The sequence below is a fragment of the Helicoverpa zea genome, chromosome 6 (assembly GCF_022581195.2).
Source record: "Helicoverpa zea isolate HzStark_Cry1AcR chromosome 6, ilHelZeax1.1, whole genome shotgun sequence".
Taxonomy (NCBI): domain Eukaryota; kingdom Metazoa; phylum Arthropoda; class Insecta; order Lepidoptera; family Noctuidae; genus Helicoverpa; species Helicoverpa zea.
The window spans coordinates 10,587,943-10,611,346 of NC_061457.1; the positions used below are offsets into that span (position 1 = coordinate 10,587,943).

Consider the following 23,404-nt stretch of genomic DNA (forward strand, 5'->3'; position numbering starts at 1 on the left):
TGTTTTGATATGGCTATTTCAATGCTAAAGAATGATATATGCCAATCTAAATATTAATAAAAAATACAACAATTTATAATTTGGCATTGTTAAAGACTAAAATTATTTAGTAACACTTTTAATAATTTGTTACAAGACTAAATTATCCTTAGTACTGTTAGTGCCGTTAACTGATTTAATATGAAACAGGTATTTACACCATTCAGGGCCTGCTTGGCGATCTCGAGTCAAGAATAAGGCGCCAAGGTTACTACATTTGTACTTCGCTATCCTCACGGCTTTTAGATAGCGCGGAGCGTCTTATGTTCTCTCCATAGAACCAACACACCAACAAATATATAGCCTACATGTTATATTATATTACTATGTATAGAATTTTCTTATTTATATACATAAAATTACGGTGAATTCCGCCATTTAACTTTAACGATAGATAAACAAACTATATCTAGTTGTTATATCGCCGATTCACCGGCTGGCTATAATTTGGTTTTCGTTATAGTTAAATGGTGCAACTGGTTCTTTAATGTTTTTGAATTAGCTGTGAAATTGCACTTAATTATAGTTTATATATAAATGTAAAAAAAATGTTGAACATATTTAGCGCTAAATTCTTTCAAGATATATAGATATATTTCCGTCCCTTCCAAATTCAACTTCAATGAATGAATAGCATGTCTTTTAAATGTATTTTCCTTTAAAAGTTACAAAATATCCTGTAGGCTATATCCAAAAAGCATGTTTTTCAAATTCACTCACAGCATTACACATTCGGCCGAACACCAAAATGACTTACTTCATAAAAAATAACAATATACTTATTAGGAGAGAACATATTGACTTCATACAACATGGCTTGCTGTGTTGCTGCCAACACATTCTGTGTATAGACACCGGCAGATATGTATATAATTGTTGCTAGAACATGTATTTTACATTATATATTATAAATATACGATATGATATATGTACTTAAGGAATTGACAACATTTCATATTTTTAACCTACATGTATTATTACGTTACATAAAAGTAAATTAAAAAATAAGGCACCCATATTTTTCAATTTTTCGAAAATATGTATTTTTCATTCATAATTTCAGCATTGAAATTCGGTGTATTCTAAAAAGACGTAAGCACCAAATGACGTCATACATACGGTGGAATGGCGATAAAACCTTTGCTTCGCCGTCACCCGTAAAAAAATGGTAGGTGTCAATTGCATTGTCAGTTTGACAAACTTGTAGGCGGTTCGCGTATAAACTTGTGGTGTTGGTTTTCAATTGAGTTCATAACACAATTTTTATTCTCATTCTGTTTTTATTAAATCGCTATGAAGGTTTCGGAAGGATTTGTAGTGGCCGATAGCAGAAACTTGCCGAAAGTGGACTATTTAATGCTATTGCAATATATGCACGAAAATGAATGCTACAATATTGCAGAAACACGTAGTGCCAAGGCATTACTAGCATCACGTGAAGCATATGTTGACACAGCTGTAGGATATGTAGAAGTCAAGCGAGAAGGTAACTCATGCACCGTTAAATGCAGGGTAACACCCGAACATAGAGTGAAATCTAAGTTATATCAGGTTACAGCTGTAATCGATGAATCTGTTGAGAAGATTATCACAGTTCAATGCAACGACTGTGCAGCTTCTGCAGGAGGCTGCAAACACGCCATATGCTTTGCAATTTGGCTCATAAAACGGTCAGACGAACCATCAACTACGTCAACTACGTGTTATTGGAGTAAACCAAAACTTGCTGGAGCTGTAGGTGACCAGAAATTCATCTTAGCAAAAAACATTGGCAAAATGAAAAGAGCTCCAGATAATGTTGACATGACTGTAAATATTGCTATGTTTTCCGAAGAATGCAAGAGACGTAAAGTCACAACGGGATTGATTTTAAATTACTGTGGAAATCAACAGCCCCAGTTGAGCGACTTTAGTGTTTTTAATTTAGTGCTGCATTTTATACACCAAGCAGATGATCACTGCTATGACAATTTTAAATCATTTTCTGCAACAACTATTACCGAAGATGTAGTAGAATCTATTGCTGAAGCTACAAAAGCTCAGGCAAACTCTACACTATGGCATTCTATGCGTCAAGGGAGAGTCACAGGGTCCAGGATCTATGAAGCCATTCACTGTAAAACCGAGAATGGTGCCTTAGTACAAAGCATTCTTGGAGGTTACAAGGTGCCAGAAACAAAGGCTATTAAAAGGGGCAAAACTTTAGAAAAAGAAGTACTCAAGGAGTTAGAACAGGAATTAGGAGCAATTCAACACAGGGTTGATTTTAATATCCCCTATCATAGGGGTTTCACCCGATGGAATTTGTAAAGACTTTGTGATTGAAATAAAATGCCCCATAAGTGATAAGACAATGAAAAGTTATGTGAGAGACGGTGAACTATATGAAAAATATAAAGCTCAGATAATGTTACAGATGCATGCAGCAAAAAAATTAAAAGGACTGTTTTGTATTGCGGATCCTAGTTTTGAACAGACAAAACTCCTACATAAGTACTGGGTTGACTATGATGAAAAACATGTGACATATTTATTAGGTGCAGCTGAAGAATTTTGGAAACAATTTATTTTTAATTCTGTTTTACAAAGTGCAAAATAAAACCAATTTACATAGTATTTGTCTTTTATTTGTTTTATTCATTCTTAATAATAGAACCTTGTAGATTTATCAACCCACATGCCACAATGACAGCATCATCTGCATGTTGAATTAATTTATTATTTATTACAGAGTGTGGTTTCAACAATTTATATAGCCTAACTCTTCTTATTACCCTCTCAACGTGGATGCGCAGACTGGCAATGACTTTGCTTTTGATAGCATCCCGCTTTGACAATTTTTGATCTTTTGCAACACTGGGTGGCCGAAGTAGATTATTCTGATTTCTACTTAGTAAAGTATCAACATGTTTAAATCCTCTATCTGCCAATACAGTACACTTTGGTGGCAGCACATCCAAAAAATCACTTTTTTCTACAATATTGGCATCAGATATACGTCCCCCAAAACCAGCAGATACAAAGTTGACAAAACCATCCGGTGTTGTAGCTATCAAGTATTTTAATGTATTGGCATTTTTATACTGTGACCATGTTAGAGACTGGAAAATAGGATTTGAGGGTTTTTCAATTTCTATCTCAAAACAATCAATAATGCAAAACACATTTGAATATTCTTTATTGGTATTGAAGGAGGCTGGTAACTTTCTTTTGACATCATATACTTGAGGGGAATAAATCAATTGTTTAAATAACTTGGATAGAACACACAAAGTTCTGAAAAATATTCTCCATAATGTGGTTAATGATACCTCAAACAAATCTGAGATTTGGTAGAATGGGGTATTATTTTTAATTTTATACAAAGTTACTATTATATCAAAAGATTTTACATTTAGATTACTTTCTAAATAATTAATTAACCAATAATAAGTCTTTGGTAAGCCTATATAATTTTGTGTTTTTTTTTTAATAAGGTCAAGCATAAAGCTTCTCTGGGTCTGCATTACAGTTTTAGTGTAGATTTCTGATGAGACTTCTGACATTTCAACAGAGGTAGAACTTCCTTGTGTTGAAGGCAACAACACTTCTTCCATCTCATCATCTTCTTGAAGCAAAGGTTTTTTTGTCTTCTTTTTGTAAATGGCACAAAAAGTAGTTCTATCCGATGTTCTTGGTTTTACTTGTACTCCTTTGCTGACTTTTGTAGTGACTGGACTTTCACAGTGAAATGAGGAGGAAGCTGTTGAAGATGTGCTAGGTCTAGGTTCAATAATTTCTTGATGAACAGTTGCCATTAATGTCCTCCTGAGAGAATGTGGTAACCGAGACTTCAATTTTGGCCGCACTTTCATAGTTATCCAATACCGGTAGTTCTCCACATCTTCCTGCAACTAAAAGATAAATTATAATTGATATTTTATATTTGTCCCCAAAACAACCTATATTGTAAGTTAAAATCATTATGATTATATGTATATAAAACAATTTATAAGATTGTTTCTGAGATATATTTTATAATTGAGTCGAGTGTTTCTTCTGTCCAAGAATGAACAACATTCGATGTCTATATTTACAATGTTATTTTTTTATATTATTTTTAATCACATTTTTACCCAAAATTCAAGTGACAAATCTCATGCCAAAAACCTTTGACACCACATGAACAATGCATTGTTGTGGTGTGGTTGTGGCATTAGGTTTATAAAAAAACATTTTAGTTTAGGTACTTACATTGAGATGATCTTCGCATATATATATAACACGTTTAGGACATGCTATACCCACAGCATCGCACCACTCTTGTTTTGCTGAGCTAGGCACCGCAAAAAATGCTTTTTGAGTATCTCTAGAACTGTTTTTGCAGGCTGGTACAAAACAATATTTTGGTTCCTTCATTGGCGTATATGTTTGATTGGGATCCATTTCAGTGACGAAATAATTTTAATCAACAGTTGATAGTGATAACAGTAAGCGGTGTTGATAGGAAAATGTTGTGCTAATCAATTTCGCTAGTTTTATTTGGTACTAGCTTCTGCCAGCGGTTTCACCCGCATCCCGTGGGAACCTCTGCACTAACCCGGATAAAAAGTAGCCTATAGCCTTCCTCGATAAATGGACTATCTAACCCTGAAATAATTTTTGAAATCGGATCTGAGATTAGCGCGTTCAAGCAAACAAACTTCAGCTTTATAATATTTTTATAGTATAGATAGATAGGTAGGTACTTCATGCCAAAAGTGACATTGACAGTGACACTTGATGTTTTCTTCACATTGAAATGCCTAGGCTAAGGTAACTACTTCATTCTACCGTATATATGACGTCATCAAGTGTTTTTTGATTTTTATTTTTTTCCTCAGAAATAAAGGAATAAAAAAAAATTAAAAAAATATATTTGAACTCAGGATACGAAAATAAAGAAATGGTATTTTTGTTTAAAGGTCGTGTAAATTTTGAAATGTTGTCAATTGGTGTATAATTTAATGAAAAAATAACTGTATTTTTGCTGCAATACCATCTGCAATTGATTTATGTTCGTGTTGTATAATTTGTGTTAAAGTTGAATTTGTTTTTATTTGTAGACGCTCAAGAAGCAGTTGGCACAAGCCGGTGAGGAGGATGATATAGAAGCGGTTGAGGAGGTAAGTGTTTTTATGATTGTTTTTTTAGAGCATTTATCATGGTATATTTTTTATTGTACTCATGTTATGTATGTGCTTACATACTGGATCATCTATAGATTTTACGGCAGTACACTTTGTGTAAAAAAGATGTGTTACGTCGTATTTTCTTATTCAGTAAATTTTTGTAAGTTTGCCATCTGTTATATTTGTTATAATTGTATCATAAGAAACAATGCAAATGGCATTATTTTTTTTTACTGACTTCCTATAAAAGAAGACATTTTCAATTCGTCGGAATCTTTTTTTTATTTATAATTTGGGATCTAATTGTTATGTTTCTTCACCAGGAGCTATCGGGTTGCAGTGAGAGCGAGCGTCGTGCACTATACGCATCCCTGGACGCGGCGCTGTCGGCGCTGGGCGGCGCGCCCGCGCGCTGGGCGCGCCTGGCCGCCGCGCGCGCCCGCCTCGAGCGCCTCGCCTTCGCGCTCGCCGCCGCGCCCGCGCCGCCACCCGCCTCCCGAGCCGCGCCGCCCGCCTCCCTCGCCGCCCCGCCCGCACCCGCGCCAGCGCCGGCCGCGCTGCAGGGAGCCGCTTAAAATATGTGCTACAGAATACCGTCTTAATAGATGACGTCACTCTCTATGTACTGTTACCGTTTATCTCTGACAAACTTTAAATAAAAATACGAAATAGAATCAATTGACTGTATTATCAAAATGACTACATGACATTAATGCTTGTAAGCAAATATGTTAATTGATCTTAGCGTATGAAGTAACGTCATCTGTTTAGATTCATGTGTGACTGTCGACTGCACATCTTAGTCCTCCACAATCAGTGCCGGCTAAAACAACACTTATTCACTACGTCTTCTATTTGCCAATATAGAGTAGCATAGCTCGTGCTCATTATTTGATAAAGACTTGTTTTCACCGGCACTGACCACCTAATAAGGTCCTTCAATTATCTACTTAATTACAGCCATCGCTGTTCTCGCCGAAATACTTCCATTTTTGTCATAATATAGCTAAGGTTAGAAAACGATAGAAACTAGTGTTCATGAATTGTTAACTCGTATTGTGGAGCTTACGTTTGCCCTCCGCGCAGTAGGTCATCCGTCCTGCGTAGTCCGTGACTAGAGTGTAGGACCGACGCATCAAGCGAATTGTAGTCACTGAAGGAAACGGCTTTTGCCGAAATGTTTGAAATTCCGAACGTTGTCTGGTCGTAAATTATAAGAATGTTAGATAGAAATGATTACATCTTATAACAGATTCGTATCTGAAAATAACACATGCCCTAAAATGTGGCGTGTGTATGTTTAGTCATTTGTAGGAAAATGGAATGTTGCAGTAATAATGTTACTTAACGTAGTAGTCGTGTTCGATGGATCTCAATGCGCAGAGAGCGTGAGTGTTGTAAGTCCACTAACAATGCAATGATCAAGTCTTTGACGATGGAACAATGTAGTGTCATAATATATTTGCTTTTGTTTCCATACATTTTAGCCTAAGCATTAACATTTTCATTCCTAATTGCATTTAACGTTTTCTGAATTTTCAATCATTGCAATCGCACTGTATTATTGAAATTAAATTTATTATTTATAAGCTGTAACTTTTCTAATGTGTTTTTTCTCTGTATTATTTGATAAGTATTATTGTAGAACATTTGTTTATACGCTGCACTGTACGTGACTATCGTTGTACAATACATCGCGTCCGGAATACTGTAGTTCATCACTAAAGTATTCAAGTGCCATTGTGTTAGCTCTTCTAATGTAGGTACCTATTGTAGTGCTGATCTTGGGTTTAAATCTATTCTACTCGCCAATCATATGTTACGTCACAAATATCGAGTATAACTACGTCACAATACCGATTCTCCCACCTCTATAATAATCTTTACGTAAAGCACATTTATCTGAATATTACCTTTACATCATAAATCGAAGAATACTGTTCAAGTCATATTCAGACGAGACGTAATATATGAAAAGTCGCAAATATTTAGCCAGCTGGAATCATGGAAACCATATATTTTATACGATATTAAAATGTAAATAAAATGGATGGTACACAATTATATCACAATATTTATTTTTCTGATCTAGTCAATAACATTCGATATTTTAATTCGATTTACATTAAAATATAATCAGAAATCTATTGTCTATAAAATAAATATAGAATTCGACTTCTACTCAATCTGTATTTAGATTATTAAAAATATTGTGTTGCCCTTTTTTGATTTATTATTATTTATTCAATAAGGCATGCATTACACAATAAATGAGAACTAGATTAATATTTTACATAATGTGCACAGTTTATGAAATGAAAACGTTGCAAGTTTGACAAAATTGTAACAAATGAGACTGATATTGTATTTACGTTGAACGAATCGTTGACGGTCGTGTTGAAGTTTGCTAAAATGAGTGTTATAATATTGTTTTAGGACAAATGACTTTAATTGCGTGAATCCCTCAATATGCAGCACATTAACTGTATGATAATACGAAAAGCTTTTGTATATACATGTAGTACAAAATCAATAAACTCGCTTCGTCCATCCACGTCGCTTGCTTCAGGTGCTGATGATACGTAATCATTAGATATAATAAACTTACAAATATCGATACAGAATTTATGCGAACACCAACTGCCCAGGTCAGTGGAGTATATCATAGGTGAACTTGAATTTATTTCGAATTAAATCGTGAAAATTATGCGATGTAAATACATTAGTGTATGTAAATAAAATATATTGAGCGACATTTTAGCTATTTTATTTAAAATTCTAACCACCTTTTCTGAAAATTCTGAGGCACACCTTGGAGAGCTGTCTTTCAAAGGGGTATCGTGCGAACTGAAATATCTGAGGGTTTTAGCCCATATGTTTTTAGAAATTGTCCTTTGCGAGCGGTTGTACTCGCCTCATAGGTCCTACAATGTTATGCTTGTCCAGGTTACGTCACGCCACATCGTACCTTGCCGTACGTCGCCCAGAAAGTCGGGTAAATAACTCCCCCAACACAGGAGGCCTCAAAATAAAGCTTACTCAAGAGTACATATAAAACACTATCATTTATTTGTTGAGACATTTATTCGACGTAGTCCATTAACGTTACATTTAAATAGTTATACAGTTTCCACTGAACATTAAATAATTAAATATGTTTTACAGGCATCTTTACAATGAGTTCTGCCAGTAACTTTGTATCTACCTGATTTTCAAAATTAGAGTAAAAGCACAAGTAATTTTCTGATATACAAATTATTTTACATTGTAGAAAAACGTGATTTCGGAAATAATTCAAAATATACAGACGGCAGTAAGGACAGTATAGATAGTTCAACTCAGATTTGCGCGCGGCCCTATGTGTGCGTCGGCTTGTAAATATACAACTTTCATTCGTGTGACAGTGACGTCGTCCGAGCATGACGTGTTCTCATCGCTTTTTGTTATGGGTACAGTCGTTTACGAAAATGTCTAGTTCTTGACGGAGAAAATGTTTTAAGGAGTCAGGTAGCGTTTCAAAAAAATGAAACAACATTCAAAGCTTTTTATTATTACATTTTACAGTTTATCATTATTTTCTCATACGGCTTTTCAAATTGACATTGACAGTATCTAAGAAATAAATGAAGTGAAATATCTAAGATGAATTAAATACTCCTTACATATTTTCTAGCTCGGGGTACGCGGACAATAAATAAATGTGTGGACTAAGAATGTAAAAGACCTATAATTTAGTATAATAATGGAAACAAAATGTGTGGGGAATTTTAAAAAATTATATTGCTTCGCATAATGTCGACCAAAATAAGACGGAAATAATGAAACTCATAAATGAACGTTTAAGTCAAATTGATGAAGGGATGTTGGGTAATACTTGTCGACATGTCATCATCATCATCATCATCATCATCAGCCTATCGCAGTCCACTGCTGGACATAGGCCTCTCCAAGTGCACGCCACTGAGATCGATTGTACAAAAGAAAAAAGAAGAATACTATAGACATTTTGACATGGAGTCAGAATTTATAATTAACATTGGTGAAAGTAGCGAATCCAAAAATTCATCATTTGATTTTTCAAGTAGCGATACAGAATCATTATAAATAAATAAACTAAATTACGTAATAACTGTACTTTAAACAGCCGTATACAACCCCTAAATAACTGTATTTGTACCCGACTGTACCTCTTGTCACGCACACAAAGTCACTGTATATGTACAAGGGTTACCCACACATAGGGCCGCGCGCACGACTGAGTTGAACTTACTATAATAGATTAATGAACTGCTAGGCGCACAATAACATTGATCAGTCGGATGTACGTGAAATTATTACAGTTCCAATATTTAGCTGTAGCTGTCAGGAGAAAAATAGTTTTAATTCGTTTAACAAGAATTGAGTGCTCTAACAGAGACACCTCTAATCATAGGCACAAACAGGATAACAGAAAATCGCACGGAAATAGAATTAATAGAAATGAGACTTCGGTAATTATTGCATAGTCGTAGAAACTTAACACTAACACAGATACAGCGATTTTCTATTTCAAAATTCATTAAATACTGTCAAATAAATTGTTCCCCTGCAATAACTTTAAAACAGTAAATTAATATTTTTTTATAACTAACCCATTACATTTATCGTTTAATTCCACGCTTGTGTAAAAGATATTTTAATAAGATTATTTATTTTCTAGTTACCTTAATGAAAATGTTATTTTTCTAAACAAAAACCTCCTTAGTCGAAATTATTCTAACAGAATTTTGATTGATTGATTAGTTCATTTGACAAAAATCAAGTATCAAGCTGACTATTTGGCTTTTGTATAGACAACGGCTTAGTAAAGCTGAGCTCAAGCCCGATCAAAATGTTTAACTTAAAATATACAAATATATCAGTCAGTGGGCTGTAAGCTAAATTCTATTTTCCTAACTACAGTACAAATAAGTCATCTCGCACTATCACCACATTCACACTAACCTCAAGGATTTGTTTAACAATAAGTATAATTATTTATTACTAAATATAGATATATAAACTATATCCACTTGTTCGATTTCATGATATTATCCTTAATATACAACATCAATATAATTATGTATCCAATATACATAAGAGCGCGAAATGCAATTTAAATTCTTAAGATACATTACGCAATGTAATTCATATTCAACATGGAAAGCTATTTTAATACAAAAATAACATGTATAGACAAGGAATGAACGTGTAACATTTAATTGACGTGCATTTGAAGTTTTCATATTATAAATCTTTTCAAAGCTTCGTCATCGTTTCATACTTTAACCATTACATTGCTATCAAGTTTAGAGTCGGAAGTTGCATGTGAGTCACAGTTAATAAAGACAAAATATTATATTTTATAAGATATTATAATATATTTGACTATAGATTACCAGGCTCCCGCAGACATTACATTTTAATATTAAAGAACTGAATCATAGTAGTCTAACTCTTGACGAACAAATAAGATACGATATTTCATCGTTTGGTGGGGCTGCGTCTACATAGTCCGTCATAATTATTATCATTCAAAGGGGCAACTGTCTGCGGGGCTCTGACATATAACTACAAAACAGCTGTCTTTCTCTACACGCTCATGTCTTACACTCGTAAGTTTTTCGTCATTTTTTAACAGTGCACGTTTGAACTTTTGTAGGTTTGAACGGAACTCCTGAAATCAGACGCGGTCTAGTTCATAGTTTCAGTGCGTTTTTAATGAACACTGAGCTTTGTGAGATACATTTTTCAGTAACGTGTCAAACACACCTGATCTGAAGAGTTCACTATATACAACATACAGACTGTTCAGATAAGTGATCATAAACATAACGGACATACCTGTCATAGTAAAAGACCGAATACATCTTTACGCATCCTCATTTTTTTTGCAACTATAGCGTAGACAGGGACACACTTATCATTTATTACTGACACTAAAATATTAACAAAAAGTTGTCGTAAATTCGAAATAATTGGAAGTCGATGGAGAATATCAAATTACTGTCTTTGTCCGTCATATCTATGACCAGTTTACAGTTTCCATGCTTACTGTACAACTCACAACCCAACATGTTCAATGCGAACATTCATTTTGTTCAATACTGCTCCCTCTAATACTTGCCAAACTTTGCTAACACCGGCGGTAGTCCTGAGATCATTCATCAACGTTTACTATCTCCCTTTACTTAAGACATCTACATATATAGATGCTCAAAACACACTTCGATTTAACAAACGTTTCATATTACATCGCTATGGTTCACTATACCCAATTCAAAATATAAATAGATAGGATACCCAATCAACATCTATTTTTATAATATAAATATACTGTACACTATCACTTGATATAATATACATATTATTAACACTGTATTCACGATACTGCTATCTATTAAATAAATGTCAATAACAGTAAGTCAGTTAGCAATGTAACTCCACTTGAAATACAAACGCAAAGTGTAGCAAGTGTTAGATTCAAATCCGTCAGCTTTATAAGTTACAGAGATCTCGAATTAAGAGAAAAATAAACAATTTACTAAGTCAAAAAATGACTGATCCACTGCTTGGTCTAACCCGCAAGCTAATTCTTACAAAGGTTTATTTTGAACTACAATTCATCCGATTCACCGATTTCCTTTGGCTAGGTACAATTGCACGTTTATTTAGGTGGAGGCCTGTCATACAGGGCCTTGTGATGAGAGGAATATAAATAAGGATGTACCAGCGAAAAGCCTCGGGACCTCGTGGCTGAGTAACGCACGGTTCGACCGATAAGGTTCAACGCTTGGCGCGGTCGGTCCGAGGATGGGTGACCATCTATGTCATAACGAGTTTCCCCGTGTCTAACACGCGTTAAATGGTGGTCCCGGCATTCAATAATACATCGTAGACAGTCGGATAGTCAGGAGCCACGAAGTCTAACAACCAGTCTTACCGACAGTTATGATAACCCGGGTTGCGGAGGTCAGATAGGCTGCTCCATGTTGCTCCATGTGTTACCCTGGCACTTTGCTGCATCCGGTTAGACTGGAAGGCGACGCAAGGCTGTGCAAATGATGACATACTAGTGAGGTGCCTACTGAGTGCCTACGTGGAGAGGTAGAGGCGGTGGTAGTCGTTGGCGCCGAAGGCCGCGTTACACTTGGGACACTTGCGCTGTCGCGTCTCGTAGCGAGTGCGGAGGCAGTCCCAGCAGAACACGTGGAAGCACTTCGTAAGTACCGCGTCTTTGCGTTTCACCTGTAATCAATGATAAATATAAATAAAAAGTGTTATCATTTGTTACATTGCGTTATGAACTCATATCATTTACTTACTAAATTGTGTTATGTCCCTTTTTCAAAATTATGGTCTGACAAAATAGGTCTAGAGGTATTCAAAGAGGTATACGTCAAAATTAAAGGCGACTCTCAACTAACGATGGACTTGGACACTATGATATACGCATGTGGCCCCACATAATACCCTCGCGAATACTGCAGGCCACTGATACCTGAAGATAGTTCCTGTGCAGGTGCTCCAATGTCGTTCGACTCGAAACTATAACTGGTTGTCAGATATTCAGTGGCTCTAAGTATAAGATGGTACGTTAGCACCAGGTTACCTTGCAAGAGGGGCATGTGAGCGTCTCCTTGTACTCGCGTATCTCCTCGAGCAGCACCTCGTCCATGCTGCTGCCGGCTTGCTCCATCTTCTTCATGCGCTCCGCCTTGCGACGGAGGATCGCCAACTCCTCCTGTGTTATATTAATATTATGAACAAGAATTTAGAGTTCGTTGAGCCCATTTATCGAAGAACGGGGGGAACGTGGGAAAAACTACGATATACAGTCATACTCCAGTTGACTAAAGTAGAGTCCGACGTCAGACGCTAGGCTGTTTCAATTCGCCCACATATAAGGTCTAATCTATTCAGTCACTAATAATTGCAATTATTTTATTTATTTATTTATTTAAACAAATAAATAAAATAATTGCACCCTCATAAAGCTCTCATAAAAGTCGACAATACTCAGTGTTCGAAGAATGATGGTAACTCACGTGTAGTCTTTTTGTTTTATACGCTTCTGCTTCTAGCGCGCTGGTCTTCTCCGCCACCACCTGCTGCGCCTCCTTCATCTGCGCGTGATATTTCTCTGCAACAAAAAAATATATACTCGAGATTTGGGAAAAAAATATCAATCATTTGGTAAATAATAAATAACTCTACCCAGGAAAGTAACTTTTAATTTATGTTTTTGGTGTGATATAGGCACACCATTGACTAGTTTCCTTCGTTTTTGACGAAGAAACATTTGAGTAAAGTTAAACGTTCAACAATATTTTCTTAAAATCTTTACAAGTAGTTATGACTGGTTTTATCAACTTTTAGCACATATTACTGCTATCTACAAATAGGCTATTTAAACAATCTAGCAGGCATGTATATTATGCTACATTTTTATGTTAAAACCACTGCTATCTTTCACTATTGGTATAAACTGTACATTGCACATTTCACATTTACATACACAACATACCTAGATGCAATTTCAGATCAGCAGCGGACTGCGCAGACTCGATGGCCTTACGCTTGTGCATCTCCATGGCTTGCTGTCGCAGTAGCAGTTCCTTCTCGACGGCGGAGAGCGTGGCTTGTAGCAGCCTCTCTTTTTCTTCTAAACGTCGAGCCACCGCGCCCATTGACTCGATTTGTTGGTCGCGGGTTACCACCTGTAAATATCAATATGTATTTGTTTTAGATACTAAATAAAGATTCTTTATATTTAGAACATTACTTGTACTATGTAGTACCAATGACATGTATGACCTAATTCGTCTATAAAATCGTTCGAAACTGCCAAAACAACAAAGACTACCTCCTTTAGAATGCATCCCGAATTTCATAACCTTTTTGTATTTGATAGTCTCAAGAAAAACTTGCATAAAGAGGGTCATACATGTAGCTATGTAGCCAAAAATACTGAAAATCCGGAGTAGGTATCTGTTTGGAGTATGAACAATTTTATTTCATACAAAAATACACATTTAATAGGTTTTCCTAAACAGTTACCAGCGAGCTGCTAGTATCACTGAAGATGCAACACAATTCGCGACACAACATTTCTTTCATCATACCATTCCGTAGCTCTACCACTAAAAATACAAAAATCCGAATCGATTACCTCCTCCTCTTTGTGGAGTCAGTCAAAACCACACAAGCACCCACCTGTTCCTGCAACAACTGCTTTTCTTCCCTCAACAGTTTATGCAGAGAGTTAGCCTTAATCCTCTCCGACATGAGCTTGAAGTTAGCATCATCTTTCTCTCTAAGCTGTTGTATGAGCCTCGAGTTCTGCTCCTGCATGTCTTCGAACGCCTGCCCAGTCACCTCCATCTCGTTGAGCAAAGCTTCCTCCTCCTGTGCGTTGGAGAAATACTTTATTTTTTTATTATTCCGCCCTTTTCCTTTGTTAATAGGCATGCCGAATGAAATGAGTAATTAGTCTGTCTATTAGATACCAAAAATAATGGACATGTATTTTTTAGTTGGTGTTACAGTTAGTAGGCATGTAGGTTTGACTTATGATACTGAACCACAACAAAAAAGAGCACTGGTAAAGAAATATCCAACACCTTTATGAAAATTAACTGTTAATTTTGTGATGAAATGAATGCATGATATGAAATGAAATCTTATGACAAGACGGCGTTAGAAAGAGAACTATAGAAAAAGTAAATGTATTGTGCCAACCTCCAATAATATTAGAATGATCTTATGTATTAGCGCTTTATTTTAAAATATTAGTGATGAGCAAGCTTATAATTAGAGTGCACTGTTAGCATCATACCGGTGAGCCAGCGAAGGGCCTGGAGAAGGCATGCAGCGGGTCTGCGTTGGGTCGGGCACAGGATAACTGCTTCTGCAGCTCATACTTCTGTTCTTCTAGTTGCTTGATCTTCCGGAGAGCATCCTCGTCCGCTAGCCGCCGCTCGCGCTTGCTTTCCTGACGATAAGAACAATGGTTAAAGTTAAGGAATATTAATACCAGTGACAGCAGAATGGCATAGTTGATATTAAGAACCTCCTCCTTTTTGAAGTCGGTTAAAAATGGTTAAAAGGAGCCCAGTACTGTGTATGACAATGTTGCTAGTTCTTGCTTTGGACATTATAGTGGAAATGGCAGCAACGATTGACTCCAGACAAATTTTATTAATTTTACAAATTAAATTACTTTGTGTTTTTAAAATAAAACCCCCTCTTTCTCAAATCTGCATTCTGCAGGGTATCACTGCCTTAAGTGACTGTCAAACTAAGTTCCCAAAAGTTCCTAAAGTTTCGTCACATTCATAAAGCTCGTTCTGCGTGAATCGGATTGTCAATAACCATTAATATGAAGGGTAGATATTTGTAACTATAATATCAATACGACCAACACCTTAGTCTGCCCGTGACCATGGATGCTATAATGGATCCAAAACGTCGGGATGAAATAACATTAATACAACCGCGATAAAATCTGTAGAAGTTTTATTTAAATATCTCTATATAGTTAGTTACCTGTGCCATCTTAGCTTTCTGCCGATGATCCTCAAGTTCCTGCCGTGCCTTCCTCTCGGCGGCCATCAGCTGCACCTTGTCGCGCTGTTCCTTGCTGACGCCCTTATACATGTCAAGCAGTAGTTTCAGTTCCTTCTGCTCGTTCACTGCCTTCCTGTAAGTATGTACTTGTTTATATTTACTTTGAAAAATGGAAATATGTGTTTTTTTGTGTATGAAAATCGCTAGTGTTGCTATAAGAAATAAGCTAAAGGAAAAAAACGTCCATCTATTTCTCGTTTGTTTGTCAACAGTGTTTTGTTTATTTGAACTAATATTATTTCCGATATGGTCCCAACTTTCTAAAGTTGGTCCGAATTATATAAACCAACTTACATAAACAAAGAAAACCTAAAAAAACTTTACATAGCCCGCGCATACAAGTTGGCGTTCAATGATTCCACAGTGTTCATTATTCGCTTTCCTATCTTTTTTTGGAACTTGTCCACTATAGCTCTCGTCTATATTATTTGGAAAGACAAGCTAAGAAAAGTATAAAGTATGCTAACTTGAGCTGCTGCTTGAGGTCCTTGATGATGAGGTCCTGCTCCTGCAGCTTGGCGCGGCTGTGCTCCTTGCTGGCCGCCGGCTTCGTCTCGCCCGCCTCCTCGCCCTGACACACAAGCATAAGTATGGTTACAGATAGCTATGATATAACTAGTACATTTCAGTTAGGTACCCTGACACGCATACAACATTACAGACACACGGTACTATGATCTAAATGGTGCTCATTTTATGTAAAAAGAAAAGCAGATAGTGGATACTTCTAAGGGATTGTTTTGAAAATTCAATTTGGAAAATAACTCAAATTAGAAACAGGATACAGAATAAAATGTTTGATATTAACAAGGAAACGTTTCTTCAGGGGGTTTTTGAAGCCAGTATCTGCCTTATATGTATATTGCTATTGCAAAACTTTGGGACTATTAGAAATACCTTTGTTAAAAAATAATTTAATATATTTACTATAATTTCCTGAATATTTTTCTAACACCACTTTTAAGATATGATATATTTTAAGGTTACATACCTCCGGATCGGGTTCTTCCTTCTTAAGCGCATGTGGCTTCTCGTCGGCCGCCTCCGCGCCGCCCAGCGACACACGAGCTCCCGCTTCCTCTAACTCCTTACGAACCTTGCATACAAAATTGACAATATTATACATTGGATATTATGCATCAAGTAATAAAAGAATGTGTGAAAAAGATTATTGTTTACGTTTATTTCTCAAACTAGCTTCTGCCAGCGGTTTCACCCGCATCCCGTGGGAACTACTTCCCGTACCGGGATAAAAAGTAGCCTATAGCCTTCCTCGATAAATGGGCTATCTAACACTGAAAGAAATTTTCAAATCGGACCAGTGGTTCCTGAGATTAGCGCGTTCAAACAAACAAACAAACTCTTCAGCTTTATAATATTAGTATAGATATTAAAAATTGTTACAACCCGACAACGCCTATTTATCGAGTGTATATTTCGCAGCCAACCAGTTGGAATAAAACATTCAGTCAGACAGCCAGACCTTTGATTGAATGGCCATGTTGAGTCAACGGGCTAGCTGTTTGATTAAACGCCTATTTTAACCAGTTAGCTGCAATAGATATTTATAACATTCTATATGCATATTGATTTCTGACACTTACGCGAATATTAGACATTTAAATAAAACTACTTTTACGGATTTTATCGCGTTATATTAATATTATTTAATCCCGACGTTTCGGATCCTTTACAGCATCCATGGTCACGGGCAGACTAAGGTGTTGGTCGTCTTGATATATTAGTTACAAACAGCTACCCTACATTTTGTTGATTATTATTGACAATCCGATTCACGCAAAACGAGCTCACTGTATCCATAGGTCGAGCAGTTGTAGGCTTGGATTGGCATGGATGCTGTAAAGGATCCGAAACGTCGGGATTAAATAATATTAATATAACGCGACAAAATCCGTAAAAGTAGTTTTATTTAAATTCTATATGCAGTTAAGATATTCATATACAGGTTTTTTTTAATATAATAAGTTACCTTATTAAGCTCCTGACTAGTATCTTTATACTTCCTCTTGTACCGATGCACCTCTCCCTTCAGCTGTTGGTTATGATTCTGCAGCGACGTGATAAGATGTCTCATCTCTCTGTTGATTGGCCCTGTCTGTTCGTTGGCAGCTAAGTTCTGTTCGAACTCTATGCGTAACATCTCGTACTCTTTTCTTAGTTGGCCGAGTACGTCTTCTAGTTGTATCATTTCAGCTCTCAGTGTTTTCTGTCTTGATAATTCTTCGCTCTAAAAGGTAAAGTTAAATTAGCAGTTAGATTTATTTTTGTATTCCATCATCGAGCCGATGAATTGCGAATGTTATGTACGCCATTATTGTCACATGCATCAGGCCATAAACTAAAAAAGTAGTTCAAGTTATCGAATGTTAAATGTATGTGATGTGGCAGTACTTTTTTTAAATAAATAAATTAGAAGAAAAAATATTTACTGGATTGTGTATTCTATGTAGTTATTTACGGTTTAGTTTAATCAGTAAATGAGCAAATCTTCCTCTTGAATCAGTATCACGCTGCAAAAGCTGTTCCATGTAGTAAATAGTTTGACTAGTACGACTTTCACCGATATAGACCTTTAAGATAAATGATTTTTGTCAATTTATGCTCAAGCAATACTCCAATATAATAAAGCGTTATTTTTAAAAGGGTATCTATGAAGTTTCTTGTAATTTCTCCTCCATGAAACCCACTCCTTGGAACCATGCTACTAGCTCGACGTTTCGAAAGGGCTAACGAGCTCCGAAAATACTAACCAAGTTGAAAATTATTTCACTGTTGGAAAGCCACACTCTCTTCGAGAAACATAGGCTATCTTTATCCCAGTACGGGCAGTAGTTCCCACAGGACACCGGTAATAGTAGCTACAGTATAGTATTACCTCCATCATCTCAATCTGCCGCATATGCAAGTTCTTGGCGTTCTGCAGCTGCAGCCGCGTCTCGTCCAGCGCCGTCTTCATCTGCATGGACTCGTTGTACAGCACCGAGAACTGGCTCTGCAGGCACTTGTACTCCGTCGTCTCTACTATCACTGATTCCGGTAGTTGCCGTATCTGGGTAGATAATGTTCAGAAATTATTTAGGGCTTCAAAAGTTTCAATAGTAATAAATAAGAAATTAATTTTTAGTTTGAAGTATGTGTTATTGTAATTGTATAATGAATTGGTCAGACAAAGATTGTATACAAAAATCGTTTGAGATATAGATACTCCCATAGTCCTCGGACGACGAACATCGGGGGTGTAGCCAGTAGTAGAAGTGGCAAATCTACTGTAGTGGCAACTGGGCATGCTAACAATACAATACATTTGTTTACCAATTTTGATTTACCAAGCTAGACTATCGCTATATTTTGTTTGTAAGGGTATCAGTTCTGACGAGATGCGGGTAAAACTGTAACTATAAATATAACTGTAACTAAAAAGGTGAACTGGCACAAAACGCTTAAGGTGTTAAGTCCGCCGTTGTTAATTGTGCATAAAGTATAAAATAAAAGCGTAAACTAACATCCATCTTCAGCTTCTCGACCTCCTTGAGCGCGTCGCGATGCTGTCGGTGCAGGCGGTCGAGCTCGGCGAGGCGGTTGGTGGCCAGCTCGCGCTGCTCCTCCAGGTCGGCCGCCACGTCCTCCAACTTGGCGGCCGCGGCCGGCGCCACCGGGGCCGCCGCCCCGCCCGGCGCCGCCGCCGTGCCCGACTGGTGGTAGCTCTTCAACTTCTCGATGGCTTCCGCTAGGTGGTTCTCTAGTTTGTCGTTGCGGGATCGGACCTAGGTGATAAAAGATGAGATATAAATTCTGGTAACTATATTCTGTTTTCATATTCTTTTGCTAATAAAGCTTGTCTTATAAACTGTGGAGAATACAAGAGCATAAAAAAGCTAAATATAATGAATAGGGATGTTGACCATCAAGTATGTATGTTTTTTACACAAAGGAAAAAGTGCAGCAGTCATTTTGTAAATCAACAATGAGGTTACTTTAATTATAATTGGACAATATCACCATCAATCCTAGTAATTTTACTTAACAATTCACACCATCTTACCTTCATCAATTCATACTGAAGGTCATCAATCTGGTTCTTAAGCTCAGCGTTCTCCGTGTCCCGGCTATTGACAGCATCTTGTAGCTGAGCCACCCTCAGGGTCATGGCGTGGTGGCTCTCATGTAAGGTGGTGCACAACGCCTGCAGCCGTCTGTTCTCTACCGTCACTTCCTCGTTTGTCGCGCGAATCACTTCGTCCAACATTGGGGCAGGAGCACACTCTGTAAGTCAAGGTCAATAGTAAATAGGCCTTCAAAGGCATATGGAAAGGCAGACACAAGTGACAGGTGTTGGAGGTTTTATCTTCTTCTTCTTCTTAGCGTTTATCCCGTCTTGTGAGGGGGTCCGCTTTCCGTATCTTCTTCTTCCACTTCGCTCTATCCTGGACATCTTCCTCTTTCAGTTCGCAGATTTCCATGTCTTTCTTTACGACTCAACCACCTTATCATCCTACTAAAATGGAATAAATTATGTTCCAGACAATATAGGGACAATATTTCAAATCAAGGACCAAAAATCCGACTATAAAATCAGGATATCTAGAAAAACATAGAACTTGGAACATACCCTCGCTATCTCCCTTGATGGCTCGCCAGATCTTGTCATTTCTCTGCTGCAGGCGGTCGAAAGCCTGCAGGACCTTGGCAACCGCTCGCTTGCTCACTTGGACGCGGTTCGCGAGCTGAGCATCTAATTCTTCCTTGTCCCATGTAGACAGCTGCATCAGGAACGAGGTTGTTGCCTCGTTTTCATCTAAAGAAAATGTTAAGATATAACCCAAAGCAATGGAGAACTTATTAGTGCATATTATTTTTGTTTTGTCAAGCATCAATCTTCTTCTTCTTCCTCGGGTTGGCGTAATATGTCATCCTCTTCCATTTTTCCCTGTCACTCGTCATACTGACACTCACTCCCTTCCTATTCGTGTCATCTTTCAGGCAATCCATCAATCTTTTTTAAGGAATTCCTCTTCACACCGGTTTGTTGCATGCGTATCATCCCTCCTCATTACATGCCCATACCATGACAACCTTCAATAATTGCCAAGCGCAACCAATATCTAATACCATAAGGAAACAGGTTAAAAAGTAGCCTGTGCGATAAAATCATGATAATACAAATGACATATTATAAGAAAAATTCCCATTGCTTTCATGATAACTTGTTTGAATAGAACTAAGTTCGGTGTAAATGACAACACCACACACAGTAATGCCCCACATTGAGAACTAACAAACTTCTTCAGAAATACGTGTCCAAGATTTTAAAAATGTTTAAAAACTACCTTTCTACAACTTACTTTTGTTTTCCGACTCATCAGCAGTCTCCGCATCAAACCGTTGCAGGAGTACTCTGATATCCTCATTGAGTAGATTCCAATAACGGTTAACAACGCACAGCACTGCATCGTCCTGTGTCTGTCGCTTCTCCAGCTGCTCTATCCGGGCACGGAGCTCGGCTTCACATCTGTGGCGTTGTTCTATCCTCTGGAAGATACCATAAATGTGTTAAGGAAATTCTGACAATATCAGATAACTATAGATGGGTGAATGTCAGAAAAAATTGTTGCATCAATTGAAAATTGTGTGTAAAATAAATGGTTTTTCTTTCTTTCTTTCTTTCTTTCAAAATATTATAGAAACATAAACTGCCTGCATCTAGGCAGTATGGCACATGATATTGGTATAAACTTTATCACAACCTGGCAATGGCACGCAAACCAACATAGCGGGTTACTGGGTATCACACTATTTCTATAACAACCAAGAAGTGGTATGCGAACATCGATGAGGGGTAAGAATAAAACAAGTTGTGGTAACCAGTACTTACAAGAACCAGTTTTTGACCACAAACAAGCATGCCATACTAAACTATAACTTTTGTATGGTTAACAGGCATTTGTCAGGGCTTAAAAGGTTGTTTTAGAGATGAGATCAGCCATTGTATTAACCTACACAACTTATTCCCCAATATCACATGTATCGATATATTAAAGTAACTTATATGTATAGTATATTCTGTGATATGTTTTAGAATAATTCATAACCAGTAAACAGTATTGTTATACTAACATCATATAAAATATATATATTTATGTTCAGTTTTCTTTACAATACAAACCATAAGTCTTTGAACAAATCTAGCATACTCAATAATGAAATATACATGATATTTCCTATTCAAAAGTACTAATGCTTATTACAAAATGTAATGTGAAAATACTTTGATTGTACAAATTGTGTAAGCATCCTGAATGTTGAAATTATGTTAATATCAACATAATATGAATTCATTATGACCTTAATTTTGCAAAACACCCAACAGTATTTGTTAATCATCATTCCCAGTATTAAAACTTATGCCATGTACTAGAGTATTGCTTTCATGTAACTAACAAAGTTCTAGTCATGTTTATGCCTTTCCTGTTGACTAGTCTTAGTTTAATGCCAACACCAATTGTGCTAACAACAGACAGGAATGTAAATAAGTCTTAGATTCATCAAAATATACAACAAACATATTGATATATTTGTCATTGTGTGCCATGTAATTGAAATAAACAGCTGATCATGACATGTTTCTCATACGAGTCAACTGGAAATCATAAGATACAAACATATTAGTAATCATTCATGCTTAATACTTCATGTTGTATACCTGAGCCAACTTTTTATTCTGGAATTGAAGAACTTTAATGTCCATTTCCTCCAAAGTGGACACAGGGCCAATAAGATGGGGTTCAAAGTGAACTTTCTTGATCGGAGGCTGGCTGCTGCCATTGCCGCCGTCGTCCGCTGTACGCTTAGACATTTTGACCTAAAAAATAGTCGAAAGGTGAAATCAACAAATCTCAAAAACTAAGCACCTATGTAATCTCATCTCATGAAAACTATTGATCAATATAACCCGGTCAAATATGAAAGAGGTTAAGATACAGTAAATATCTATGAACTCGGTTGATACTGTTTTAGCTGGGTTATATACATACCTGCTTGTCAATATTGACACCCTCTTAAGTTTTGTTTAATTCAAGTACTCAATAACCTGAGAAAGCGTAGGTTTACAGTAATCTACAATAAATTTCATTTTGCTTATGAAAGCAGAAGAAAACAAACTTTAAAATGCCAAGATCCGCCCGAAATATTGCCGACCTCGTCTAGCACGTCCTCGTCAGGCACTCACTAGTGATGTGCTTTGTCAACGCGTTGTGTTGTGCCTGCGGATATGTAATGAAGTTCCATACCTATTTCATTTTTTGTGATAAGTAAACAAAAAGGTTATCTAATTTCTTTGTAAAATATAAGGATTAAAGTGTTTTTTTTTCGCAGAAAAGGAATAAATTATACCAATTATCAAATTAGTCGATTAAAAGAGATATTTCTCGAGAAGTATACCATTATCTTGTTCTTTTTATTAAGTTGTTTTTGGGCATTTGTACCCTTTATAATTATTGTTAAAATATATTTGGGCATTTGTGTTTGGATCATGTTTGGATAAAAAGAGA

General features: G+C 36.6%; 3 protein-coding genes and 1 pseudogene across 9 annotated transcripts in view; 2 read left to right on the plus strand and 2 right to left on the minus strand.

The window, feature by feature from the left end:
• LOC124631334 (adventurous-gliding motility protein Z) overlaps positions 1–7,944 on the plus strand; it is a 49,111-nt gene extending 41,167 nt beyond the window's left edge. For all 6 annotated transcript variants that reach the window (XM_047165683.1, XM_047165685.1, XM_047165682.1 and 3 more), the window contains 2 exons: positions 5,124–5,183; positions 5,513–7,944. In XM_047165683.1, coding sequence (XP_047021639.1) covers positions 5,124–5,183; positions 5,513–5,764 — 312 coding nt within the window. In that variant the 3' untranslated portion in view covers positions 5,765–7,944. The remainder of the gene's footprint in view (positions 1–5,123; positions 5,184–5,512) is intronic.
• LOC124631338 lies at positions 1,117–2,653 on the plus strand (annotated as a pseudogene).
• Positions 2,651–4,651, minus strand: LOC124631337. The gene is made up of 2 exons (XM_047165690.1): positions 4,273–4,651; positions 2,651–3,932 (listed from the first exon to the last, which is right to left on the minus strand). The coding sequence occupies exons 1-2, from the start codon at positions 4,462–4,464 to the stop codon at positions 2,673–2,675; spliced, it is 1,452 nt and encodes a 483-aa protein (XP_047021646.1). The 5' UTR covers positions 4,465–4,651; the 3' UTR covers positions 2,651–2,672.
• Positions 7,945–9,715: 1,771 nt separating the features above from the next.
• On the minus strand, positions 9,716–23,089 carry LOC124631336 (E3 ubiquitin-protein ligase Bre1). 2 transcript variants are annotated; one of them, XM_047165689.1, is made up of 17 exons: positions 22,889–23,089; positions 22,558–22,716; positions 21,200–21,386; positions 20,467–20,652; positions 19,900–20,120; positions 19,361–19,621; positions 18,733–18,906; positions 17,827–18,084; positions 16,828–16,932; positions 16,304–16,407; positions 15,756–15,909; positions 15,046–15,201; positions 14,424–14,615; positions 13,735–13,927; positions 13,256–13,350; positions 12,820–12,951; positions 9,716–12,455 (listed from the first exon to the last, which is right to left on the minus strand). In XM_047165689.1, the coding sequence occupies exons 2-17, from the start codon at positions 22,708–22,710 to the stop codon at positions 12,303–12,305; spliced, it is 2,724 nt and encodes a 907-aa protein (XP_047021645.1). In that variant the 5' UTR covers positions 22,711–22,716; positions 22,889–23,089; the 3' UTR covers positions 9,716–12,302. The 2 variants fall into 2 exon arrangements, with proteins under 2 accessions (XP_047021645.1, XP_047021644.1); XM_047165688.1 differs by having other exon boundaries at positions 14,424–14,633.
• Positions 23,090–23,404: the final 315 nt, after the last annotated feature.

Coding starts and splice junctions, on each gene's coding strand:
- LOC124631337 (XM_047165690.1), bottom strand. CDS start 4,464: ATGGATCCCAATCAAACATATACGCCAATGAAGGAACCAAAATATTGT. Junction 3,933..4,272: donor TATGCGAAGATCATCTCAAT/GTAAGTACCTAA, acceptor TTTATCTTTTAG/TTGCAGGAAGATGTGGAGAA.
- LOC124631336 (XM_047165688.1), bottom strand. CDS start 22,710: ATGTCTAAGCGTACAGCGGACGACGGCGGCAATGGCAGCAGCCAGCCT. Junction 16,408..16,827: donor AGGAAGAACCCGATCCGGAG/GTATGTAACCTT, acceptor CTTGTGTGTCAG/GGCGAGGAGGCGGGCGAGAC. Junction 14,634..15,045: donor GGCCCTTCGCTGGCTCACCG/GTATGATGCTAA, acceptor AAAAAAATAAAG/TATTTCTCCAACGCACAGGA.